General features: G+C 44.0%; 1 protein-coding gene across 1 annotated transcript; it reads left to right on the forward strand.

The window, feature by feature from the left end:
- The first annotated feature begins 3,322 nt into the window (after nucleotides 1-3,322).
- EIF3F (eukaryotic translation initiation factor 3 subunit F) lies at nucleotides 3,323-16,798 on the forward strand. Its single transcript, XM_049890423.1, has 8 exons — nucleotides 3,323-3,743; nucleotides 11,023-11,093; nucleotides 11,322-11,401; nucleotides 12,186-12,323; nucleotides 13,659-13,750; nucleotides 15,597-15,733; nucleotides 15,873-15,986; nucleotides 16,577-16,798. The coding sequence occupies exons 1-8, from the start codon at nucleotides 3,341-3,343 to the stop codon at nucleotides 16,652-16,654; spliced, it is 1,113 nt and encodes a 370-aa protein (XP_049746380.1). The 5' UTR covers nucleotides 3,323-3,340; the 3' UTR covers nucleotides 16,655-16,798.
- The last annotated feature ends 7,580 nt before the right edge of the window (nucleotides 16,799-24,378 follow it).

The raw sequence follows: 24,378 nt of genomic DNA on the forward strand, positions 1-24,378 counted from the left end.
AAAAAGCCTGAAATGACCTCACTGCCACCCCAATCCCGTCAGAAAAAAAATCAAGCAAACTTTCTCAGGAGGAAAGCTTCCCCAAATTAGGCCCCAACAGCTATTGTCGAAAGAGCCCTGGTGGCGAAGTGGTTAAGCATTTGGCTGCTAACCTAAAGGTAGGGAGTTTGAACCCACCAACTGCTCCGCAGGAGAAAGATGTAGTAGCCTGCCTCTGTGAAGGTTATAGTCTTGGAAACCCTTTGGGGCAGTTCTGCACTGTAGAACTGACTATAAGGTCACTATAAGTCAGAATCGACTGGACGGCAATAGGTTTGTTTGTTTTTCTCGCTTGCTACAGACTTGAGATAGCCTGGGGCTCTCCCTTGTTGTCCTCCCTTAATCTGAGCTGTAGCTCCAGCTCCTTTCACTTCAGTTAGTGATCTAGAGGATGGGATAAGTTTATCAAGCTACAGGCCGCAGTCTTATCATGAGGCAGGCAGTATGACCCTGGTCTTTTCAGGCAGAACCATTAAGCGTGTACCCAAGCAACCAGAAACCTAGAGCAATCCCTGTACAACACATTCTATATAAAAGGGGGATAGTCCATTGTTCTCTCTCCCCACTCCTTCCACCCTTTACCTGAAAAATTTGAGGCTCCCAAGCTTTCAGTTCACAGGGAGCAGCCTTCCTGGATCCCTCACTCAGCCATTGGAAAGCCAGTAGCCTGTGTCTACACACTCCCTGATCCTTGCCAATTGTCTCCTGTGGAAAGACAATGCCAATGATCTCCTCCTGCCCCTGGGCTACATGGCTGCTGGAAAGAAATCACGAAAGTCGGCCAGCTGGTCCTTGTACAACTTGAGCTCTCCAGGCTCAGCAGCCCTCCCATAATCGTCAATGCCTTGTATGGCTTTTAATGGCTCACCCTCAGCCCGTCTTCCAAACACTGCCCATTCCTCCAAGCCTAAACCCTGCTCTGGCATTGCCATTCTCAATAGATCACCTTGCTTCCACTTCCCTGGGAGGGGGGGGATGGCATTTGAGAGGAGCCCCCCACTACTTCTCTGCTCTCCCCAGCTCAAAATTTATCTGATTCTTCATCATCTCCTTCCCCCTCCAGAGAGAAAGGTCCTATGGTCATTGATATAAAGGCAAAAGTGAGTTCTTGAAGGTGAAGTATCCACATCCAAGTCAAATGAACTCGTTGACAGGCGGTCCCACGGGTGTGAGTGCTCAGTTTGGGGCAGTAACACCTCATTTGGGCTGGTTGTCTCCTCTGGCCTTGACCCATGAGATGATGTCAGGGAACCAGCCCTGGCCTAGGTAGATCCCCTCCCCCCCCACCCCCCCACCCCCCCACCCCCCGCCACTAGGCACCATAAGAGAGGCCAACAGGCCAGGGCAGCCTCTCCTGCATGCCCCTCATCCTTTGTAAAGCCATCCCACTCATCAAGGCTTCTCAATCCAGGCCCTCCTTCCTCCCTTATTTCATTAGATATTGCCGCTGACTCTTATATATTCAATCTTTCTCTTTCTTTCAGATCTTTACCTGCAATTTAAAGTACACTTAAAACTCTTCTGGCCTCAATTGTCCCCTCTCAACCCTGCTGTTCCTTAAATGTCTCTTTTTCTTCCCAGGCAACTTCCTTGAAAAGATAGCCAGCACACACACCCTTCACCTCAAACTCACCATTCTTTCACACCTGAATTCTGGTTTATATGTCCCCCTCCCACCCAATTCCACTGACCAGTTTTCTACTGGGGTTGCTAAAGACATCAGGTTATCAAAAACAAAAGCCACTTTTCAGTCCACCTCTGGTGGGCTATTAACCTGTGTTTTGGGGAATTCAGAGAAGGAATGTGTGTTGACACAGAGCATGACAGAAGCAGGTATAACAATTCTAATTACGGATGGTAACCTCAAGGGGAAAGCGAGTCTTGGGCATAAAAGTCAGAGGTAGGAAATCCAACCTCATCCACCCACCTTGCCAGCTGGATTAGCTGGGACTTAACCTAACTTAGGAGTTTACAGGTTTCGGTATAGACAGATGTTCCAAACCAAACCGGTTAACATCGAGTCGATTCCGACTCACAGCGACCCTACAGGACCAAGCAGAACTGCCCCATAGGATTTCCAAGAATGGGCTGGTGGATTCAAGCTGCTGACTTTTTGGTTAGCAGCCGAGCTATCATCCCCATTATACCAGAAAGGAACTGAGGCTCTGAAAAAAAAAAAAAATTGAAGCTTGTCCAAAGTCACACAGAAAGCTAGGACCAGGGTTCCTCCCCATAGTTATAGTAATGATAATAAAACCCCAAACCAAATCTGTAGCCATCGAGTCAACTCTGACTCATAGTGACCCTACAGGACAAAGTAGACATGCCTGTCATGGATTGAATTATGACCCCCCAAAAATGTGTGTATCAACTTGGTTAGGCCATGATTCCCAGTATTGTGTGGTTGTCCTCCACTTTGTGATTGTAATTTTATGTTGAGAGGATTAGGGTGGGATTGTAATACCAGCCTTAATCAGGTCACCTCCCTGATCCAAGGTAAAGGGAGTTTCCCTGGGGTGTGGCCCCTTTTATCTCTCAAGAGATAAAAAGAAAGGGAAGCAAGCAGAGAGCTGGGGACCTCATATTACCAAGAAAGCAGCAACAGGAGCAGGGCACATCCTTTGGACATGGGGTCCCTGTGCCTGAGAAGCTCCTTGACCAGGAGAAGATTGATGACAAGAAATCTTCCTCTGGAGCCGACAGAGTGAGAAAGCTGACCCCTAAGGGCACCTAACAACAACTGCATTAGTTATTTATCTTCCTTTTTGAGTTTTTTTTTCCATGCTAGAATGTAAGCTATTCAAGGATCTTTGTCCACTGATAAATCCAAAGCCCCTAAAAGAGCGTTTGAAACATAGTAGGCACTCAAATTGTTGAAAGAATGAACCACCCTATTGACACTTTATGATCTGGTCAAGAACAAAGCCCTATTAATGGAACTTTGACATCCATTTTCCCATTTAAGAATGAAAACACGAACTGCGACCTTGCGCTGCTCTCTGGCTCCACCTGGCGGCACATGGGCAAACTGAGTGGAGTTATTTTTAATCTCCCAGCGCGGTCTTAAATTTACCCGGAACTATTTACCGTGGTTCTTATGACGTGCTCATCGGACCGAAAGCAGTCACACAAACTCCGGAAGAAATTACAAACAGAGCAGGAAATTTTCGTGCCCCGAGAAGCACCATCAGTAACCAATAGGTGGAAAGATACAGTTCACGTGGTGCATATTTAGCCTATCAAAGTCGTAAAATTCACTAAGTCACTCCTTTCCGCTCTTGGCTTCTTCTCTTTCGACAAGATGGCCACACCGCCTTCACCAACGAGTGCTCCTCCCGCCACTCCATCCCCAGCACCGGCTACGGAGTCGGCTCCAGCCCCAGCCCCAGCCCCAAGTCCAGCCGCTGCTCCGGCTCCGGCTCCGGCTCCCGCTTCCGCACCGGTCCCGGCTCCTGCTTCTGCCCCCGCCTCATCCTCAGACCCGGCGTCAGCAGCGGCTACAACCTCGGCCTCGGCGCAGAGCTCGGCCTCAGTGCAAGCCCCAGCGCAGACCTCGGCGCCGCCGCCGCCGCCTGGTCCAGCTCTCCCAGGGCCCTTCCCCGGCGGCCGCGTGGTCCGGCTACACCCGGTCATTTTAGCCTCCATCGTGGACAGCTATGAGCGACGCAATGAGGGCGCTGCCCGAGTAATCGGGACCCTGCTGGGTGAGTGGTGAGATAATACCGACGTTCTTTTTTCCTACCGCCCACCTCCCATGTATCGCTCCCCCTTCTCATAACCCTTTCGTCTCTGGCGTCCTGCTGCCCCCTCCTCCCACCCCCACTTTTTGCTTGTTTCTGCATCTCACATATAATAGATAGTTATTATTTACTGATAAATATTGGGTACCAAGTGATTTACATTTTATTTCCAACACCATTTCACGTCAAGTATGATAACCTCCATTCTACCAAAAGTGAGCTTATATGCTCATATGCCGACTGGCAAGTGATTAAGTTGGAACTAGGACTCTTGATTCCCTAAGCACAGTGACCAAGTTTCCCTCCTTTACCACTGACTGGAGCCCTGGTGACGCAGTGGTTAAACGTTCGTTAAACCAAAAGATCAGCAGTTCGAATCCACCAGCCGCTCCTTGGAAACCCAGTGGGCAATTCTCTGTTCTGTAGGGTCGTTATAAATCGGAACCGACTTAATAACAACGGCTTTTTTTTTTTTTAATCCACTGTCTAAATGTCTCTATTTTCCAAATTTTTACAAAGAAGTTTCTAACCAGCTGGCCAAGGAGTGGAGGCATCTATAAAAAGATACTCTTCCTAACAAGTAAACCAGTTTGGCTGGAGCCTGTTGAAGGTTTTATAGTATTCTGTCTTCCTAAACCCTGAGTCTGCCTCAACACCATCTCTGATATGATAAACCGTTTTCCCAATGCTGTCTCTGATTCTCTATTTGGATAAAAACCATTGTATTAATCTGTTTATGATTGACTCTGACCTTCAAATCAAAGAATAGTCTTTTCCCTGCCCGTGTTCCAAGTTTGGAGAATAGATGTTTTATGTTAAAGTCATTTTAAAACTTAAAATCACTGAAGATGTATTGTTAATAATAAATGTCTTTCTTTGGGGACTACTGGTCCCACGAGATTGATTTTCACTCCATTTTATCGCAGGCTTTAGACATCTTTGCGGACCCACTCCAGTCCCGTGCATCATTTCTCTTTCTTACTCTTGAAAATGTAGTAGTCCTTACACCTTAGAAGACAATACATTGTCTTCTAAGGTGTGAGGACAAGATTTGTATGCAGACACCACCAAATGTTAGCCATGTGCCTTGAGGCAAATTACCCAAAGTTAGTTCTTTTGAGGGCTACTTTAGACTTAGTGTTTGTGAGAACTAAGTTATTACAGAAAGCATCTAACTCAGTTCTGGTATACATTAGATGCAAAACAGCTTTACCAAATCAGGCCTGAACTCATTGCCAGCGAGTCCATTCCAACTCATAGCAACCCTGTAGAATAGTAGAACTGCCCCATAGAGTTTCCAAGGCTGTGGAAGCAGACTGCCACATTTTTCTCCCGTAGGGTGGGTGGTGGGTTCAAACCACCCACTGCACCACCAAAGCACACACACACAAGTTCTCCTTTTTATCTTTGTGGGTGTAGCACTTGGTATTTACAGAAACTAAACAATTGGCTTCCAAACATAGCTATGGCTTTTCTCAAACCAAGCCTTTACGTTTATATTCTCCTTGTCAGAAATGCCATCCCTGCTGTGCCTCAGTTGTTTTTTAAAGTTGTACCCATCTGCCAGGTTCCCAGGGCAAATGTCCAGTACCAGTCCTCCACCTCATACCACATCCTCAGCCCATTCTTAACCTCTCTAACCATGAGCACATTCTTTGACTGTGCCCTGCTTTGAGGTCCTGTAACAAATGATTTTTGCATCACTGATTTGGTAGTCAACAAACACTGACTTACTCCTTCAGCTACACTGTCAAGGTTTCTGAACTTTGTGGAACTATTTAACCAAAGTTTATGCTTAAAAAAAAAAATTGCCGTCAAGTTGATTCTGACTCATAGCAACCCTATAGGGCAGAGTAGAACTGCCCCACAGAGTTTCTAAGGCTGAAATCTTTGTGGAAGCAGACTGCCACATGTTTCTTCCATGGAGTAGCTGGTGGATTCGAACCTTTTGGTTAGCAGCCAAGTGCTTTCACTGTTGCATCACCAGGGCTTCCTGGTTTATGCTTAGTGCCCCAAATATCACAGCAATCCTCTGGAAGGTCCCCTTCCAGATGGAGATCGCGGTATAGCACAAAGTGTTATAGGGGCAGTGCTTATACAAGGACAAAGCATAGATCCTGCCTGTAAGAAACTTGGAATTTTCCCAGGTACACGTTCATTCAAGAAACATATTTCATTTGTTTAAGTGAAGTTACGAGTGCCTTTTGAGTACTGGAAACTGTTAGATACTTAGAATTCAAAGTTTGAGAAAATGAGCTGTACTCTAACCTTAAACTTAAGATGGACAAATAGTCTTATATACAAATAATAAGAATGTAACGTGATGAGTGATCTGATAGAAGGGTGTTCGAAGTGCTGTGGAAGTACAGGAGACTATCTTGGAAGGTTGGGAAAGGATTTACAGAAAAGATGGATTTTGAGCTGGGCATTCCAGCAAATATAAGAAGTGTGAAACACTAGAGTGTTAAGAGCCATCACACAAATAGCTTTATGCACACCTGTGTTTATTGCAGTATTATTTGCAATAGATGGAATAATGTTCCCAAAAAGATGGAAACAACCTAAATGCTCAACAGATGATTGGATAAACATTATGGTATGAAGACACAATGGAATACTTCGCAACAGTAAAGAAACAGTGAATCATTGAAACATCTCACAACATAGATGAATCTGGAGGGCATTATGCTGAATGAAATAAGTTAATCACAAAAGGACAAATATTGTATGAGACCACTATTATAAAAACTCAAGAAGAGGTTTATACACAGAAAAAAACAATCTTTGGTGGTTACAAGGGAGGGGAGGGAAAATCACTAACTAGATAGTAGAAAAGTGTTAACTTTGGTGAGGGGAAAGGCAACACACAATATAGGGGAAGTTGTAGAAACTTCCTAGACACATCCAAACACTTTGAGGGGCTAAGTTCCTGGGGCCGAGAGCTGGAGACCATAGTCTCAGGGAATATCTAGGACAATTGGCATAACAGTTCACGAAATGTTCTACATCCTACTTTGGTGAGTAGAACCTGGGTTCTTAAAAGCTTGTGAGTGGCCATCTAACATACATCCATTGGGCCCATCCCATTTGGAACAAAGGCGAATGAAGAAAACCAAAGACACAAGGAAAATACTAGTCCAAAGAACTAACGGACCACATGAACCACAGCCTCCACTAGCATGAAACCAGAAGAACTAGATGGTGCCCAGCTACCACCACCTACCACTCTGACAGGGCTCCCAATAGAGGGTACTGGACAAAGCAGAAGAAAAGTGTAGAACAAAATTCAAATTCACAAGAAAAAAAAAATGATCTGACAGACTGGAGGAACCCCTAATACTCTGGCCCCCAGACATCCTGCTAACTCAGAATTGAAGCCACTCCCAAAGTCCACCTTTCAGCCAAAGATTAGACAGGCCTATAAAACAAACAAAAACATGCATAAGGAACATGCTTCTTAGTTCAATCAAGTATACAAGACCAAATGGCAACACCTGCCCAAAAGCAAGACGAGAGGGCAGGAAGGGACAGGAAAACTGGATGAATGGACATGGGGAACTGGGGTGGAAAAGGAATGGGGGAGAGAGCTGACACAACGTGGAAATTGTAGCCAATGACAGAAAACAATTTGTATAAATTTTTGAATGAGAAACTAATTTGTGCTGTAAACTTTCGCCTAAAGCACAATTTAAAAAAAAATAGTAGACTGAATATGGAAAAATGAAAATGATTCATTTGTTAAGGTGGTGGAATTTACCCCAAATTTATTTTACATTATATCGATTTATATTGCCATTAAAAAAAAAAAGGCATCTGAATAGTTCTGTTATTACAGGGATGTGGGAAAGAGAGGAGATGTGGCAGGAAATACAGCTAGCAAAGTGAGGAGCCATAAGTGGTATTAAGTAACTGCAAATGTGTAAAGTACTGTGAAGGAGAATTACAGGCAACTGTGGGGGGGGGGGTGCCGGCAAGGAGTCCCCTGGGTGGTGTAAACAGCTAAGTGCTCAACTACTAACTGAAAGATTAGTGGTTCGAATCTACCCAAAGGTGCTTTTATAGAAAGCCCTGGCAGTCTGCTTCTGAAAGGCCACAGCCTTGAAAACCGTATGAAGTACAGTTCTACTCTGCGCACACGGGGTCTTCATGAATTGGAATCAACTCAATGGCGACTGGTTTGGTTTGGTCTGAATTTTTGTGAGAGGACAAAATGGCAGCCTAGCCTGCTTTGGGGTAAGTTGGGGAAGATCTTGAGCAGTAGGAATTTCAGCCAAGACTAAATAGGAATTAAAGATCATTCTGGCTGCTCTGTGGAAAGCGGATAAGAGACAGGCACGAGCTATGCATGGACACCAGATAGAAGCTGTTCTAGTAATTCCAGAGTGTAGGGAGTGAGGGTGAAGAGGAGCAGATGAGTTGAGAGAGAGGAGATAGAATTTATAGGACTTTGGTATGAATCAGAAATGAGGGATTACAGAGAAGAAAGTATCAAGAATGACTCAGATCCCTTGTTGGGTGTGGAAAAAGACAGAATGTAGGGGTTGAATTCTGTCTGGGACATACTTCTTTTGAGGTGTCCATTGAGCTTCCAGGTGGAGTTACCAAGTAGAAAACTGAATATAAAGATCTGGACTACAAAAGAGAGATGTGGACAAGTTCCTAGTTTTAGGAATTGTGTCACTGGAATATAGAAAATAATATAAACCATAAAAATGGATTCAGCCCCCTGGAGCAGGGGTTGGCAGACTTTGTGTAAAGAACCAGACAGTGAATATTTTAGCTCTGTGGGCCATAGGCCTCTGTTGTAACTACTCATCTCTGAGTGAGGAGTGGCTGTAGACAACATGTAAAATGATTGAGCATGGCTGTATTTCTGTAAAACTTTATTTACAAAAACAGTGGTAGTGCCTGACGTAGGGAAGGAGTATAGAATGAGAAGATAAGAGACCTCTGACAGAACCCTGAAAACTTGAGAAGTCAGGTAGAGTAGCCAGCAAAGAAGATTGAAAAGATACAACCAGAAAAGGAGGAAGGAAACTAGGAGATTGGTGTCATGGAAGCCCAGGGAAAAGAAAATTTCAAGATGGAAGGGGTGGCCAAGCCTGTTGAGTGCTAATGAGAGGTCAAGTAAGAAAGAATGCATATCCTTTGGGTTTAGGAACATACTTTCAGCTAAGGGAACAGAAAGCATAGTGAAGTAGAATTGGACGTTCACTAGTGGGTATAGGCAGCATTGAGGTCTGTGGTAGATAGGGAAGCACTTGGAAGTCTGGGTTGGGAAGTGCCAGTAGATAAGATAATGGAGAAGTCAAGTCACTTTTGATCTTATTTAGTGAGGTCAGGAAATAAATGTAGTGGGAGTAAATAATCAGAACTAGGAGGATCGGAGTTAGTGGTGAAGATTGACATTGACGTTTAAGGTTTACGGATAGAGGATTTCTGGATGATGATAGGGTTAAAGCTACGATCATGGGACCAGATGACTAAAGGGAGGTACAGATGAGACTCCTAAAATTGTGCTCAAGTGTTTGAGACTAAGCTACTAGGTGCTCTGCATGGACACTATTAGAATCTTCCTGGTAGCTCTGCCTATTAAATTACAGGAAGAAAGTCTCAAAACCAAATCCATTGCCATCATGTTGACTCTGACTCAGAACAACTTGCTAGGACAGAGTAGAACTGCTCTGTAGGGTTTCCGATGCTGTAATCTTTATGGAAGCAGACTGCCACGTCTTACTCTCACAGAGTGGCAGGTGGGTTCGAACTACCAACCTTTCAGTTAGCAGCCCACTGCTTAACCACTGTGCCACCAAGGCTCTTTGAGACTGAAAAATCAAGGTCATAAAATACTGTATGATCCCATTTATGTGAAATAGGCAAATATATGGAGACCAAAGTTTATTAGTGGTAACCAGGGATGGGAGGGAGGAGGAAAGTTGTTGTTTTGCTTAATAGGCGTTGAATTTCTGTTAATGGTGGTAGAATAATTTAGAAACGGGGTGATGGCTGTACAGCGTGGTGAACATAATCAATGTCACTGAATTGTATGTGTAAAAAATGTTTAATTGACAAAGATTTGGCATGTATATTTTTACTACAAATTGAAAATCTATATATACACCCAAACACCTCATGGGACTTGGTTCTTTGAAGGTTTAGAATCATAGTTTCATGGGACGTCCCAATTAATTGGCCTAATAATGAGTTTAGTGTTTCTGTTTTATGTCCTAATTCTTGTGTAGTGTCTGGAATCTTAAAAGCTTGCAAGTGGCCATCCAAGGCACAACAATTGGTCTCTGTTCACCTGGAGCAACAGAGGAAGAAAGAGAGTCAGGAATAGGAGGAAGATGTGGAATGTGTGGGTAATTGCCTTCATGAACAACTGCCTCCTTTGTCATGAGACCAGAAGGACTAGATGGTGCCCTGCTACCATTACTGAACATTTTGGTCAAAGATTCCATAGAAGAATCCTGATAAAAGGGGGAAAATGCAGAACAGAATTTCAAATTGTCATGGACTCCAGACTTTCTGGAGCAATAGAGGCTGGATAAATCCCTGAAACTATTGCCCTGAGATTATCTTTAAACCTTAAACCAAAAATATCCCCTGAAGTCATCTTAAAACCAAATAATAGTTTAGCTTAACTAGTAAAGAAATGTCTGTCTTGAGCATTATGCTCTTTTAAGGACTATCTGTACAGGATCAGATTGACAACAGCAACTTGAAAGATAAGGAGCAATGAGTTTATGTTGATGAGGGAGAAACAACTCAAAAGGAGGGTGAGGAATGGTTGCACAACTCGAAGAATGTCATCAGCGTCACTGAATTGTACATGTAGAAACTGTTGAATTGGTATATGTTTTGCTTTGCACATTCTCAAGTACAACAACAAAATATATGGAAAAAATATGTATATATTAAGGTCATAGGGTGAGGGTGCGGAGTAGGGCTAGTAGTGGAAAGTAACACACAGAAGGAGACCCTGTTAGGGAAGAACAGACCCTGTTCGGTAATGATTAGTGGAAGGAGTTGGCAATGGCTCCAGGGTTTCAGCTCTTGGCAGAATCCTGGTCTCATTGATGCACATGGCTGAACTTGGAACTAGAAAGTTCAGTGTGGTGTTGTGAAGAGTGGACTTTGGCTTTCGTTGTGGACTTTCAAGAGACCTAAAGTGTTTTTGAAAGTAGCTGGAGGCTGTTTGGAGCCCTAGGATTACATAACACACGAATGATTCTCTTCACAGGAACTGTCGACAAGCACTCAGTGGAAGTTACCAATTGCTTCTCAGTGCCTCACAATGAGTCTGAAGATGAGGTGAGTGGGTATCCGGGCTGCCCCCTGTAGTCTCTAGCTGTTCATTTGCTGGGCTTCTCTGCCCATACCATATGTGGTGCTCATAACTAGAGCTCCTTCAGCCAGGGGAGCTTTGTTCCATTTGTATAGTACTTCTCCTGGGTGTGGTCTATCTATTTGGGTGGCCTCTCTACCTATTTTTTTGTAGGCTTCTGACTTCTTAGCTTCCCTTACTGTGTTCCTTCTTAGGTGGCTGTTGATATGGAATTTGCTAAGAACATGTATGAATTGCACAAGAAAGTCTCTCCAAATGAGCTCATCCTGGGCTGGTAAGTCGAAGGGGGAAATGGAAAGTCTCCCAGTGACTGCCAGGGTGTCCTGCCACCAGACTTGTATTGGAAGTATGTTACCTCACCCCAGTACCAACCAGTTGCCATCAAGTTGATTCCAACTCATGGTGACCCCATATGTTTCAGACTGGAACGCTGTCAGAGTGGTCCATACAGTTTTTAATGGCTGTGATCTTTCAGAAGTAGATCTCCAGGCTTTTCTTCGAAGTCTTTTCTGGGTGGACTCAAATCTCCAACCTGTCGATTAGGAGCTGAGCATGTTAACCATTTGTACCACCCAGGAACTCCACATTACGTCAAAGCCAAAAACCAAACCCATTGCCATTGAGTCGATTCCGACTCATAGTGACCCTACAAGCCAGGGTAGAACTACCCCATAGAGGTTCCAGGGAGCACCTGGTGGATTCGAACTGCCGACCGTTTTGGTTGGCAGCTGTAGCACATAAGCACTATGCCACCAGGGTTTCCATATTTCATTGAGGAACCATGAATTTAATATATTTTGCTGGCAGGTCTGATCCTTGTGAGGCCAGAAACATTTGTTTTGAATTGTAGCTTTTACTGAGCAAGTCTTTTTGCCTTACTGGTGACATGAGATTTTATTGACAACTCTGTGTCGGCCTTTTACTTGATTTGTGTAGTTTCCAGTGTGGGGAGAGAATACTAGCGTTTTAAACACTGCTGCCACCGCCAGATTGGTATTTGTGTCACATGTAGACATGAATCCATTTGTTGACCTCCATGACTATGTTCTACTTCCCAGGTATGCTACGGGCCATGACATCACAGAGCACTCTGTGCTGATCCATGAGTACTACAGCCGAGAGGCCCCCAACCCCATTCACCTCACTGTGGACACGAGCCTCCAGAATGGCCGCATGAGCATCAAGGCCTATGTCAGGTGACCACAGTCTTGGGCCACAAGGGCACAAAAGACTATATAGCTTAGCCTGGATAATGCTACCCTGCCCCCAAGCAAATTGAATTCCTTCATGGTATAACTCACTGCCTTCTAAGGAAGCCCGTTGCTTCCCTCTTAACAGTTACCATAAGGAAGGTTTTACTCTGAAAAAAAATCTGTCCCTGTAATTTCCACTCACTGATCCTTAGTTCTGCCTCAGGTTCTACTTGTCACCTCTTAACCAATTTCAGATGACAGCCCTTTAGATGTTTGAGGAAGCTCTTGTGTGTTTTTCATGTCATCTTTTCTAGAATCTACATACTTATATGGTGTTCTTTTCATGGTTCTGCACCATGTTCATTGCTTTCCTGAGCTATCCCATAGTTGGCCATTATCCCTAGTACTGAGCATAGTATGCAGAGTAATACAGATTAAAGGGAGACTGTCCTTATTTTGAGGGCATCTAGTAACCCAGCATTGAGTGGCAGTAACATCTGACACACTGAGCTTGCTGCCAGTTAAAACTCCAGGTAATGGGGGATGTTGAGAAAGGTCCTGGTGGCATGCTGAGGAAGGTGCTGCTTTGGGCGTTGAAGGATTATATTTTCCTGTTACAATGAAGGTATTTGTTAGTGCGTCTCTTATAGTGTGGAATTTTGTACTGTTTCTGTGTCTGTTGCTAATGTAACACGTTAATTGTTACGTTTACAGCAAAGATGGTGGGTGCTAAGTCCTTGTGGGCTGTAGCACTAAGCCCTGGCTGTTGCTTGATTGCTTATATTTAAGACTCCTCAAAATTGACTTGAAAGTGTATGGTTGATTTAGTAAAGACACTCACCTTTAATGAGATTATTTATAGCCCACAATCCAGTAGTGTTGGTGGGCAAGAGCCTTGTTTTTTCATTATGTGAACCAAGGTATTGATGGAGGGCTCAGTCCCAGAATAGACCCAGCCCTATATCTTCTTTCCATGGGAGTGGTGTATAGGCAGCCAGCTCCATAGGGAAATCCAGTCTTCTGTCCTGCTCATCGCCAAGGTTGTGCACTGTATGAAGTAATCTTCTAAAAGGTACCAGGCCAGCTCTAAAAGCTGAGTCCCCCCTCACAGGCCAAGGGTTTGCCGTGTGGAATGAGGTAAAGGGAGAAAGTGACTTTTGGTCCCATGAGACCTCTAAGGTTCAAATGGTCTTACCCTTCTTACCTTGGAACCTTTGAAGCTATACTCTTGGCTCCATACTCTTGCTTCTCATTGCTGTGGCTGCTTTTCCAGCCTAGACTAGGCATGGAAGCCGTCTCCCAAGGGTGTCTGTTTACCTTGACCTTCTCTCTCCCCAGCACTTTAATGGGTGTCCCTGGGAGGACCATGGGGGTGATGTTCACACCTCTGACAGTGAGATACGCATATTATGACACCGAACGCATCGGAGGTGAGTAGCCTTTCCAGACCCTCCTCAGAGGTCTCTGGCATTTTGTGGGGAAGGGAGTGGCTGCTCTGTAAAGGGATGGAGGGCTTGGGTGCTTATTGACCCTGTGAGATCGTGATGGTAGAGAGGCCTACTGGTATCTCCAGCCCTATTTCTTGGAAGTAACTATCTTGGTTATTCCTAAATGAATCATCTGTACTCACTTTCCCATTTTTTCTGTTTTCTGCTCTTTCCCTGCTACTGTAGGTTGAGGGCAGTGAGACTAGGGCACTGACAGTGACTGCCCTTTTCCTGCCCTCAATCCTTCTCTCTCCTCAACTCTGCTCTTCCTATCAGACCTTTAATGCTTGCTTCAGCCAGTCCCTCCTTCCCTAAAATCTGTTTTGTGTTCCTGTTTTGCCTCAGTGATGAGAGACTTATTTTACCTTCCCACAAATTAATCAGCCATATTGGCTACCAGTCACTGAGTTTGCTTGGTTTACAGTCACATTACTCTCATTTTCTCTACTCTCATTGGTAATTTTCCTTGTGGTTTTCACTTCTTCCTTCTTGGGAAGTTGCTAGAATTATTTTCCCTATTGTTTCTCTCTCTCTCTCTCAGGGATGACATTGTCATGAAGACAAGTTCATTTTTCAGATACTAATACTTTAGCAGAATGAGATTTTCTAGCAACTACATATGAATTGATGTCCCCAGCTTTACTACATCTTTTTTCTTTTGGTGGTATGGCCTGTACTAGGAAAGGATTGATTTTATCTTGTATTGTGGCACGCTCTTTACTGTGAAGATTATAATAAGATGATTTTCTTAAGAGCACAGCACACAGTGTCTTTGGTAAATGTGTTCGCCAGTGTTTACTGCAGGTCTATTTCCCATATTCAGTGCTGGTGTGGTCCTTCTCAGTCTGTCCTGACCCACTAGTCCGTCTTCTGTTGTGAGGGGTTTATCAGAGCATTTGTTATTAAATTGATGGCTTATAATTACTCATTTTTACAAATCCCATCCCTATAATGTCACAGTTACACTCACATTTGCTAATACGTAGAAGTGAGACAACCGTTTTTCTCCTTTGCAGAGGTCAGCTTAAATCGTTTTATTTGTATTAGCATGTCTCCTAACCAGGTGCCTTCTTCCCAATCCTTATGAGACCTTCAGGATATTACATCAGGTGTGATCAGGGCTTACATGAAAATGACTCACAGTGGGCCCTCATAGCAGTGGTGGGAACGGAGGAGGTTCAGAGACAAAACAGATTTCTCGTGAATGTATGTGAATGTGGATGCTGAGCTTCTGAGGCAAAGTGAGGGAGAGACACTTCCTCTGTGTTTAAATAGAATGTATTCAGCCCTGGGCATCTATCAGAAGCTCCCGTGGAACTTTTGCTTAATGTAGGTACCAGAGTCCCGCTGCCAAAATTCTGATTTTATAAATTGCGAGTGGGACCCAGAGTTTATTGCTTTTTTTTTTTTTTTTTAACTCTGTCAATGATTCTGTGTTAGGATTCAGGAATAGAAGTTATTGTAAGGCTTGTATTGATCAGAAGTCACATTCTCTTGTGTAAATGGAATTCAAGGTAATTGTTTGAGAAATTGTTAGAGGTGGGAAATTATCAGCACCAGAGGCTATGTGGGTATTCATAGGAGACTGGAATCGATGATTAACACAGCAGTAGGTGAAGGAGCTGGCTCTACCAGGAGGAAGGAAAGCTATAAGGGCAGAGCAGTGAGTTTGAGGAAGCAGAATGAGTCCAAGGGGAGGGTTGCTGAGAGTCAGAAGGTCTAGATGCAGACCATCTTCTTCAGGATAGGATGACTTGGTTTCCTGTGTCTCTTCGTAACACCCCCGCAGTTGACTTGATAATGAAGACCTGTTTTAGCCCCAACCGGGTTATCGGGCTCTCAAGTGACCTGCAGCAAGTCGGAGGGGCATCAGCCCGTATCCAGGATGCCCTAAGCACAGTGTTGCAGTATGCAGAAGATGTACTGGTAAGGAGGGCAGAGGGCAGACAAAGGGGAGGGCACAGGTCTCCGCTCTGGAGTCACTGAGGGATGTGCTGGTGAAATGACAGTCCTCTCAGTGGTGAGAATTAACTGTGCCTCATTGAATCTTTGTTTTGGTGCTCAGTCTGGAAAGGTGTCAGCTGATAATACTGTGGGCCGCTTCTTGATGAGTCTGGTTAACCAAGTGCCCAAAATCATTCCTGATGACTTTGAAACCATGCTCAACAGCAACATCAATGTGAGTGCTATCATTCTGGGAGCCTGGGTCCTTCCCCAACCTCAGCACTTCCACAGGAATGTGAAGGAACGTGAAGGCGGCTAGGGAGTCGAGTGGGATGGTCTGGAGTAGAGCAGAGGAAGCAGGCTTCACCTGCGGCACGCTTACAGCCCAGCTTGGGAGGAAGGTCAAGATAGCATACATGTTCAGGGGATTCACTTCCTTCCTTCATGATTTCAGTGTCCCGGGTGCTACGGTGACTTGTTACTTAGATACATGACTGAAAGAAATGCTAAAATTCAGTTAGAGGTGCATGAAAATACGATTTCTTAATTTTCCTATCTGAGCTCACAGACCCCCCCCCCCCATATTCTATCTTTGGATCTCCGCTTAAGAGCCCCTAGTCTATAAGAGTAACAATATTGATGAGAAAGTGTTCTCAAGCATTTCTTTCCTTCCCATCTTCCATCTTTGACTCTTGCTCGGTCTCACCCAGCTGTCATTTATCCAGGACAGTCCTCACTTTCAGCGTCCACCATGGGACTAGCCAGGACTGGGTTTTCTGGGCCCTTTCCATCCAACCACTCACTCATGGATTCTTTCTCTTCCAGGACCTGCTGATGGTGACCTACCTGGCCAACCTCACACAGTCACAGATTGCCCTCAATGAGAAACTTGTAAACCTGTGAATGGGCCCCAAGCAGCACTTCTGCCAATCTGGGCCCCAACCCTGGAATTCAGAATGGAGTGAAGTCTTTGTGGTCTTGAGTCACACTGAATCAGTCAACTGATTGCAATTCTAAATAAATACATAGCCTACTTTTGTAAACAGACTCCATCTTATGTGAGTTTATTGGTGGATGAAAGAGAAAGAACTGTTGTAGAACCCAGCAGGAAATGCGGTAGTGAATACTCTGGGTAAAAGCTAGGTGTGTGTTTGACATGAGTGTTGCCAACGGAACACTCACAGCCCAGGCCACCTTAGCTTCACCTGAACCCAGACCTGATAGCCTTCTTGGCCCACTAGTTTTACAGTGGCCCTTTTTCTTCACCCTCTTTTGCCTGTCATGAGATCAAGCTGGACCTCTAAAAAAAAATTTCTTTCCGTCACTACTTCTTAGCATCTTACATGGATGACAGTACAAAGTGTTGCTTTACAAAGTACCTAAAGAATGTGCTAGCAAATGGGAGGAGAGAAAAGAAGGCGAGGAGACAGATTTCCATCCTGGGATGCTTGAGGACAGGTTATAAAAAGACAGCCCTCTCCAGGTGGGAATTAACTGTGCTCTGCCAGTTTTTTATTTTGGTTTTCAGTCTAGAAAGTTGCCCACTGGCAGTACTGTTGACCATGTCATGACAGGTCATGTGGCTTCCACAGGGAATGAAAATGGGACTCCATGGAGAGAAAATAGAGAATTGGATGCCAAATCTGAACTAAAAGCTTGTGGTCAGCGGTCATGTCTTAAAGTGCTTGAGCAGTAGAATGAAGCTGTTTGCCTCTGTTGTTTAGGGAGGCAGAACTGGTATCTCTGTGTAAAGTTTAAAGAGATCTCCCTGTTGTGTGCCGGTGAGTCAATTCTGACTCATAGTGATCCTGTAGGATAGAGTAGAACTGCCCCCATAGGGTTTCCTAGGCTGAAATCTTTATAGGAGTGGATTGCCGTGTCTTTTTCTCCCACAGAGTGGCTGGTGGGTTCGAACCACTGACCTTTCAGTTAGAAGCTGAGTGCTTAACCCTTCACCACCAGGGCTCTTAAAGATTTCCCTAAAACCTCAGAAAATTGTCAGGCACTTTTAAGAGCAATGTCAGGTGATATCAAGGTTAGCCAACAGCTGTATCTAAGCAAAGACTAGATGGCATTTTCTAGAGACCTTGTAGAGTAGAATATAGGCCTTTGTGACTTCAAGCATCCATTTTTATCTAAGACCTTGGAATTCTGCCAGGGTACTATAAGATAGATTAAGAACCAAACCCGTTGCCATCAAGTCAATTCCAACTCATAGCAACCCTACAGGTTAGAACAGAACTGCCCCATAGAGTTTCCAAGGAGCACCTAGTGGATTCGTGTCAACCTTTTGGTTAGCAGCTGTAGTTCTTAGCCACTGCACCACCAGGGTTTCTAAGATAAAGCAAGAAGGTATTTAGTGACTGAGGAGTATATTGGAGTGAAAAGGTAGAATGAAGGCAAATGTGGGAGGCAAAAAGGCCTGGATCTTAATTTTGGTTCCAAGATACGTAATGTTGTTAGGTACCATCGAGTCGGTTCTGACTGATAGTGACCGTTTGCACAGTAGAACGAAACCCTTTTTTTTGTGCTGATCCTCTACCAAGAATGATATCCTCCTCCTCCAGGGACTGATCCCTCTTGACAACATGTCCGAAGTATGTGAGATGTAGTCTCGCCATCCTTCCTTCTGAGGAGCATTCTGGTTGTACTTCTTCCAAGACTGATTCATTCATTCTCTTGGCAGTCCATGGTATGTTCAGTATTCTTTGCCAACGCCACAGTTCAAAGGCATCAATTCTTTTTTGGTCCTTCTTATTCATTGTCCAGCTTTTACATGCATGTAAGGCGATTGAGAACACCATGGCTTGGGTCAAGCATCCCTTAGGCCTCAAATTGACATCTTTGGTTTTGAATACTTTAAAGAGGTCTTTTGCAACAGATTCGCCCACTGCAATACATCATATGACTTCTTGATTCCCGCTTCCATGGGCCTTGATTGTAGATCCAAGTGAGATGAAATTCTTGACAACTTCAGCCTTTTCTCCATTTATCATGGTGTTGCTTATTGGTCCAGTTCTGAGGATTTTTGTTTTCTTTGTGTTGAGGGGTAATCCATACTGAAGGCTGTAGTCTTTGATCTTCATCGTTAAGTGTTTCAAGTCCTCTTTGATTTCGGCCAGCAAAGTTGTGTCATCTGCATATCACAGGTTGTTAATGAGTTTCCTCCAATCCTGACACCACATTCTTAAAGTATAAGGGCATAGAAAGTTGGAAGGAATAGTATGGAGAGAAAATATGTAACAGGCATGTACTCATCAAAAGAAAGTGGGTTTAGCTATATTATTGTCAGACAAATTAGACTTCAAAATAAAAGTATTATGGTATTACTGAACTTTACAGTACAGCAGCCTGTAATAAAGTCTGGCTCCTTTTTTTGATGTTTGGCTACTGATGGCTTTTAAGCCTTAATCCTCCCTCCTTCCCCTTCTGTCCCAAATCTGAGCAAACTGGTAAGAAAGGCTGGGTGCTCCCTCCTTTGGTAGGAGGTTCACATCACACAGGCCCCCTCCAGTGTGGAGGAACCCTCACCCTGACCCTACTCTCTACCATAGTAAAAACCCCATGTTTATGTTCCTTTTCAAAAAAAAAAAAACAGTAAATATTTAAAACGTGAAAAAACAAAACAGTACCTTACAACATGGAAGAAAATGATAAATTCAGGATATTGACTAATTCTGAAGAGGGAGGGAGAGGGAAGGGTATTGGCAAGGGATACAGAGTGTTTTCAATTATGGCTGTAGTGACTTCTTTAAAAAGTAGAAAAGATGTGACAATATTAAGTCTTTATAAAACTAATGCATACAGATTTGTTACATTATTTTCCATAAGCCTATAATCATGTTAAAAATAGGGTTGACCTTTATCTTAAAAAAATGTGAATGTTGATTTATGTTATTCCCAGAAAGTTGGGCTACCACATGGGTTTCTATTTTTACATGAAGTGGCTCAGAAATAAACTAGAACTCGGGCTTACCCCTTCTCTATTTCCAGGGAATGCACTGTCATAGGGCTGGCCCCCTATTCCCTGGTTGCCTTCCCCTTCCTGTCTCTACCTCCATCCTCATCCTTTTCCAGTTCAACCTCCTAAGAGCATTTTAGGCCCAGGGTGCAAAACCCAGTCCCTACCCCCTTCCCTGAGAGGTTGATAAGAACCCAGGTATAGGGAACAGAGGCTTTGGCTTCTTTAAAAGCATGGGACGGGCCAGCAAAAAGAAATGGGACTCTTACTGTTTATTTCTCAGGAACCTTACTTTGTCCAAATCAGTGGCCATGGTGGGGGTGGCAAGGGGGGACGGTGGCAAAAACACCTCTTTGGAGTTAAACTGCACAGGAGCTCAGAGGAGTCATTGGGGAGGATCTTCACCGAGGAGATGAAACTAAAGCCCTGGAATGGGTGCTGAGTGTCTTCATGTGCTTGTTGGCCACCTGTATTTTTTCTCTGGTAAAATGTCTATTCAAATAAACTAGGATGAATAAATAATTACCACCACCTTTTTATTCTGAAAAAGTTTCTGAAATCCGGCTCCTATTTCACCAGTTAATAGTTTCATTTGGTAACTATTTGCATCTCCGTGAAATCCTTTCATAATTCAGACTGTCCTCTTGTGGCTACCTACTCTGATGTCAGAGAAATTATCCTCTTTAATCCTGCTGAAGGCAAAAATATAATATTCCCAAAACTTCCAATCGCAAGTCTACTTCCAAGGGATGTTAATCTTCCACTTCTCTGAAGAATGATTTAGAGTCTGCCTGTCTCCGAAAGCCCTTGAAAATTCAGGAAATCCATCTACATCCGCCCTGCTTATCCAGGTCACAGATTTTAGTGCAGAAAACAGTTTCACGTCCTATTCTTAATACTTCAGCCCTCGATTTAGGACTGTATTTTTGAGAATGTCTGGACTGGTCATTCTCACTTCAGGATTAGGATCTCAGCTTAGCCTCAGTTATTCCTCAATTTTTAATGAGCCTACACCAACGTTTCCCATAAGCTGGCCCAGATCTCTTTCTTTCTCTCAGGATGTCTAGCGTGTATAGCAAAGCGATGTCTATTCTGCTACATTTGACTTCAGCCCTATCTGTACGCAGCATTTCCAGAAATCGCTGACCTAGATGTCATGGAGCTGGCCTCACTCCTTGGAGCACCAAGGAATCAGTTCTTCCTGTAAATTTACTTGGCACAGCCTGTAATTATGACGTCAGGTTCTGAGCACATCTGATAAGCACGTACCAGCCATAGTCAGCATTTCCAGGAATACTCAAGCACAACCCTAGTTGTTTAGTATAGGAATTCAATTTCTGGAACTGACTTGCTTATTGTAATGTCTAGGAATCCATGCATGCTTGGTAATGCAAGTCCTTACAGGGCAAACAAAAGCCCAGTTGTCCAACTTTTCCCCGGTGAGGTCTCACAGAAGGGAAAGCAGCTGCCTATTGTGAAGATCTAGTTCTGTTTGTAATGTTCTGTCTGGTCCATCCTGGTCTGTCAGTCTTACGAAGATATCTTCTATCTCACTGGGGTCTGCCAACCCTGTGTTTATTTTTTCTCTCTTGGTGGTGGCCTGTCAGTTTTAACAATGGTCTCTCTGTCCCAGGGTAGTAGTTCTTTCCCAAGGTAATGGGCCATTATCAGACCCATAAGCGCTTTTTTTTTTTTTTAAGCACTACTCTATGCCTGAGGATTTCTAAGTCGTGGCCACTAGGGGGCTCCAGTACACCACTTAAAGGCCTCTGGTTACTAATAACCACCTTCCTTTAGTTTCTGAGCAGTTTCCTAAGGGCCTGGCCCAGAAAAGACACTTTCAGCTTGGGAGGGACCAAAAACCAAACCAAACCCATTGCCACTGAGTCGATTCCAGCTCACAGCCACCCTATAGGATAGGGTAGAACTGCCCCATAGGGTTTCCAAGGAGCAGCCGGTATATTGAAATTGCCAACATTTTGGTTAGCAGCCGTAGCTCTTAACCACTACACCACCAGGGTTTCCTAGTGAGGGCCCCTCACTCACCCTAAAGCTCCAGTAACCAGTGTAAAGGCCAGGGGCCCCTGGGCCATATACTACCTCTGGCACCACCCTTTCTCTGGATGGAAATCTGCAAAAACCTCATCTGGTGATCAGGCCTGGACCAGGGCTTTTCTTGGTCAGTGGAAGCTCCAGCATCTCTGTTCAAAAGGTTATATAGATGACAGTCTGGAAAGGGGGGGTGGACCCTCGCAGATTTCCTTGAAAGTATGTTTCCAGAGCAAGTTTTGAAATAGACTGTGTTTATTCGGGGGAATTTCCAGGTGCAGATAGAGGAAGATGACTTGGTACCATCACTCTGTGGCTCAGATGTGGCCAGCAGAAGCATCACTAGAGGATCTGGCGACTAATTTTGCACTAAATTCAAATGCTTTAGGTATGCCCTTTTTCCAAAGTAAATGGCCATAGGTTCCTTAGGGAAGAAGGACCATTTATTTTATATTTACTTGCAGTGGAATTATAAATTTATTCAAAGAGACCTGGCTTCTTCAATTAATAGGACTTGGGTCTGGGAACTAGCTTAGATTATGAAGCTGGGTAAAAGATTGTGATTTTTCATTGGGATGGGTAACAGCCTTCTCATCAGCTCTAAATTTTTTTAAACATATTAAGAAATTTCCTAGTCAACTGCTTGACTATCAAGGCACTTTAGTTTTCATTCCAATCTTGCTGTCAGTTACAGCAATATCTCCACCTTGCCTCCAATAGTAAAGTGCCCCACCTAGCTACCTCGATGCTTCCAGAACCATATCGTTTACATTTACTTCACAGAGTCCAGTTCTGTACCAGCATCTCCTGTCAATTCGGACCTACAGAGGACAGCCATCTAAACTTCTCAAGGGTGCTCGTGTCACCATCACCAGCTCATGCTTTATTGTCATAGTGAAGGGCATGTACTCTGGGCCCTTGTAGGGAATATAAATAGGTAGTAGGTCCTCTGGTCTCGTATAATAAGTCTATTCCAATGTGCCTACCTCCCAGAGGCTCTTGACCCTCAATAAACTGCCAAGTGCCTACCTTGGGTTGGGTTCCCCTAAAATAGACCCTGAAATGAACACTGATGTGTTGTTGTCCTTAGGTGCTGTCGAGTCAGTTTTGACTCGTAGCAACCCTATGTACAACAGAATGAAACCCTGCCCGGTCCTGTGCTATCCTCACAATGTTTGAGCCCATTGTTGCAGCCACTGTGTCAGTCCATCTCATTGAGGATCTTCCTCTTCTTCACTGACTCTCTAATTTACCAAGCATGATGTTCTTCTCTATGGGCTGGTCCTTCCTGATAATATGTCAAAAGCGCATGAGATGAAGTCTTGCCATCCTTGCTTCTAAGGAGCATTCTGGCTGTACTCCTTCCAAGACAGATCTGTTCATTCTTCTGGCAGTCCGTGCTATATTCAATATTCTTCACCAACACCATAATTCAAAGGCATCAATCTTCTTCAGTCTTCCTTATTCATTGTCCAGCTTTTGCATGAATATGAGACAATTGAAAATACCATGGCTCAGGTAAGGCATACCTTAGACCTCAAAATGACATCTTTGCTTTTGAAACTTTAAAGAGGTCTTTTGCAGCAGAGTTGCCCAATGTAATACGTCGTTTGATTTCTTGACTGCTGCTTCCATGGGCCTTGATTGTGGATCCAAGTAAAATGAAACCCTTGACAACTTCAATCTTTTCTCCATTTATCATGATGTTGCTTATCGGTCCAGTTGTGAGGATTTTTTTTTTCTTTATGTTGAAGTGTAATCCACACTGAAGGCTGTGGTCTCTGATCTTCATGAGTAAGTGCTTCAAGTTCTGTTTGCTTTTAGCACACAAGGTTGTGTCATCTGCATATTGCAGGTTGTTAATCAGTTAATTGTTAATACTAATGTACAAGTGATTTATTAAGGAAGTGCCCCAGTAGTATGATGATTAATGTTCAACAGCTGGCTGTCTGAAAAGGGAAAAAAAACAGCTCTGATTCATAGCATTTGTCAGTTTCCATAGATACTCCATGATGAATACTCCCACCATGGCCAATGTAAAGCTATCAACATGACATCTCTGAACAGGGAATTTGGAAGAAATGCTAACAGTCAGTTGTGAGTTGGTACTAGCCAGCTCCAGCACACCACTAAAGTAAGTCCTTCTAGGGTAGACAATTAAGAAAATGGGTGAAGAAAGGTGAAAAATAGGTAGAAATCAAGCAAGAGTGTGATCTCAGATGAAGTCTCACACAGGTAAGAGCCAACCCGATCCTACAGGGCAACTCTGGAGTACAAGTTATACCTCAGGGTTGTCACCCCCAAGGCAATGATGCTGGCCTGTCATCCTCCCGCACCTGTCACTTATTAGTCAAGAGCCATCCCAGGGTGGAAGTAAATTCCTAGCTACCTATCTCTGGCTCTTTGAGTAGCTGAGCAAAGCAGCTCCAGTAGTGAGAAGGCAGCCTTCTGAAGAAGAAGTAGAGGTGCTCAGTTTTAGAAGCAAAAGTATATGAAAGCTGTTGGCAAAAATGGAGGTGGGAAAGGTATGCATAAGAACAGTAAAAAGGGGTCCAAAAGTCTCTGGGTGAAGCACCAACATTGTCTTCTATACCACCTCATTTACTGTAGGCCATCC

This window comes from Elephas maximus, chromosome 7, assembly GCF_024166365.1.
Source record: "Elephas maximus indicus isolate mEleMax1 chromosome 7, mEleMax1 primary haplotype, whole genome shotgun sequence".
Taxonomy (NCBI): domain Eukaryota; kingdom Metazoa; phylum Chordata; class Mammalia; order Proboscidea; family Elephantidae; genus Elephas; species Elephas maximus.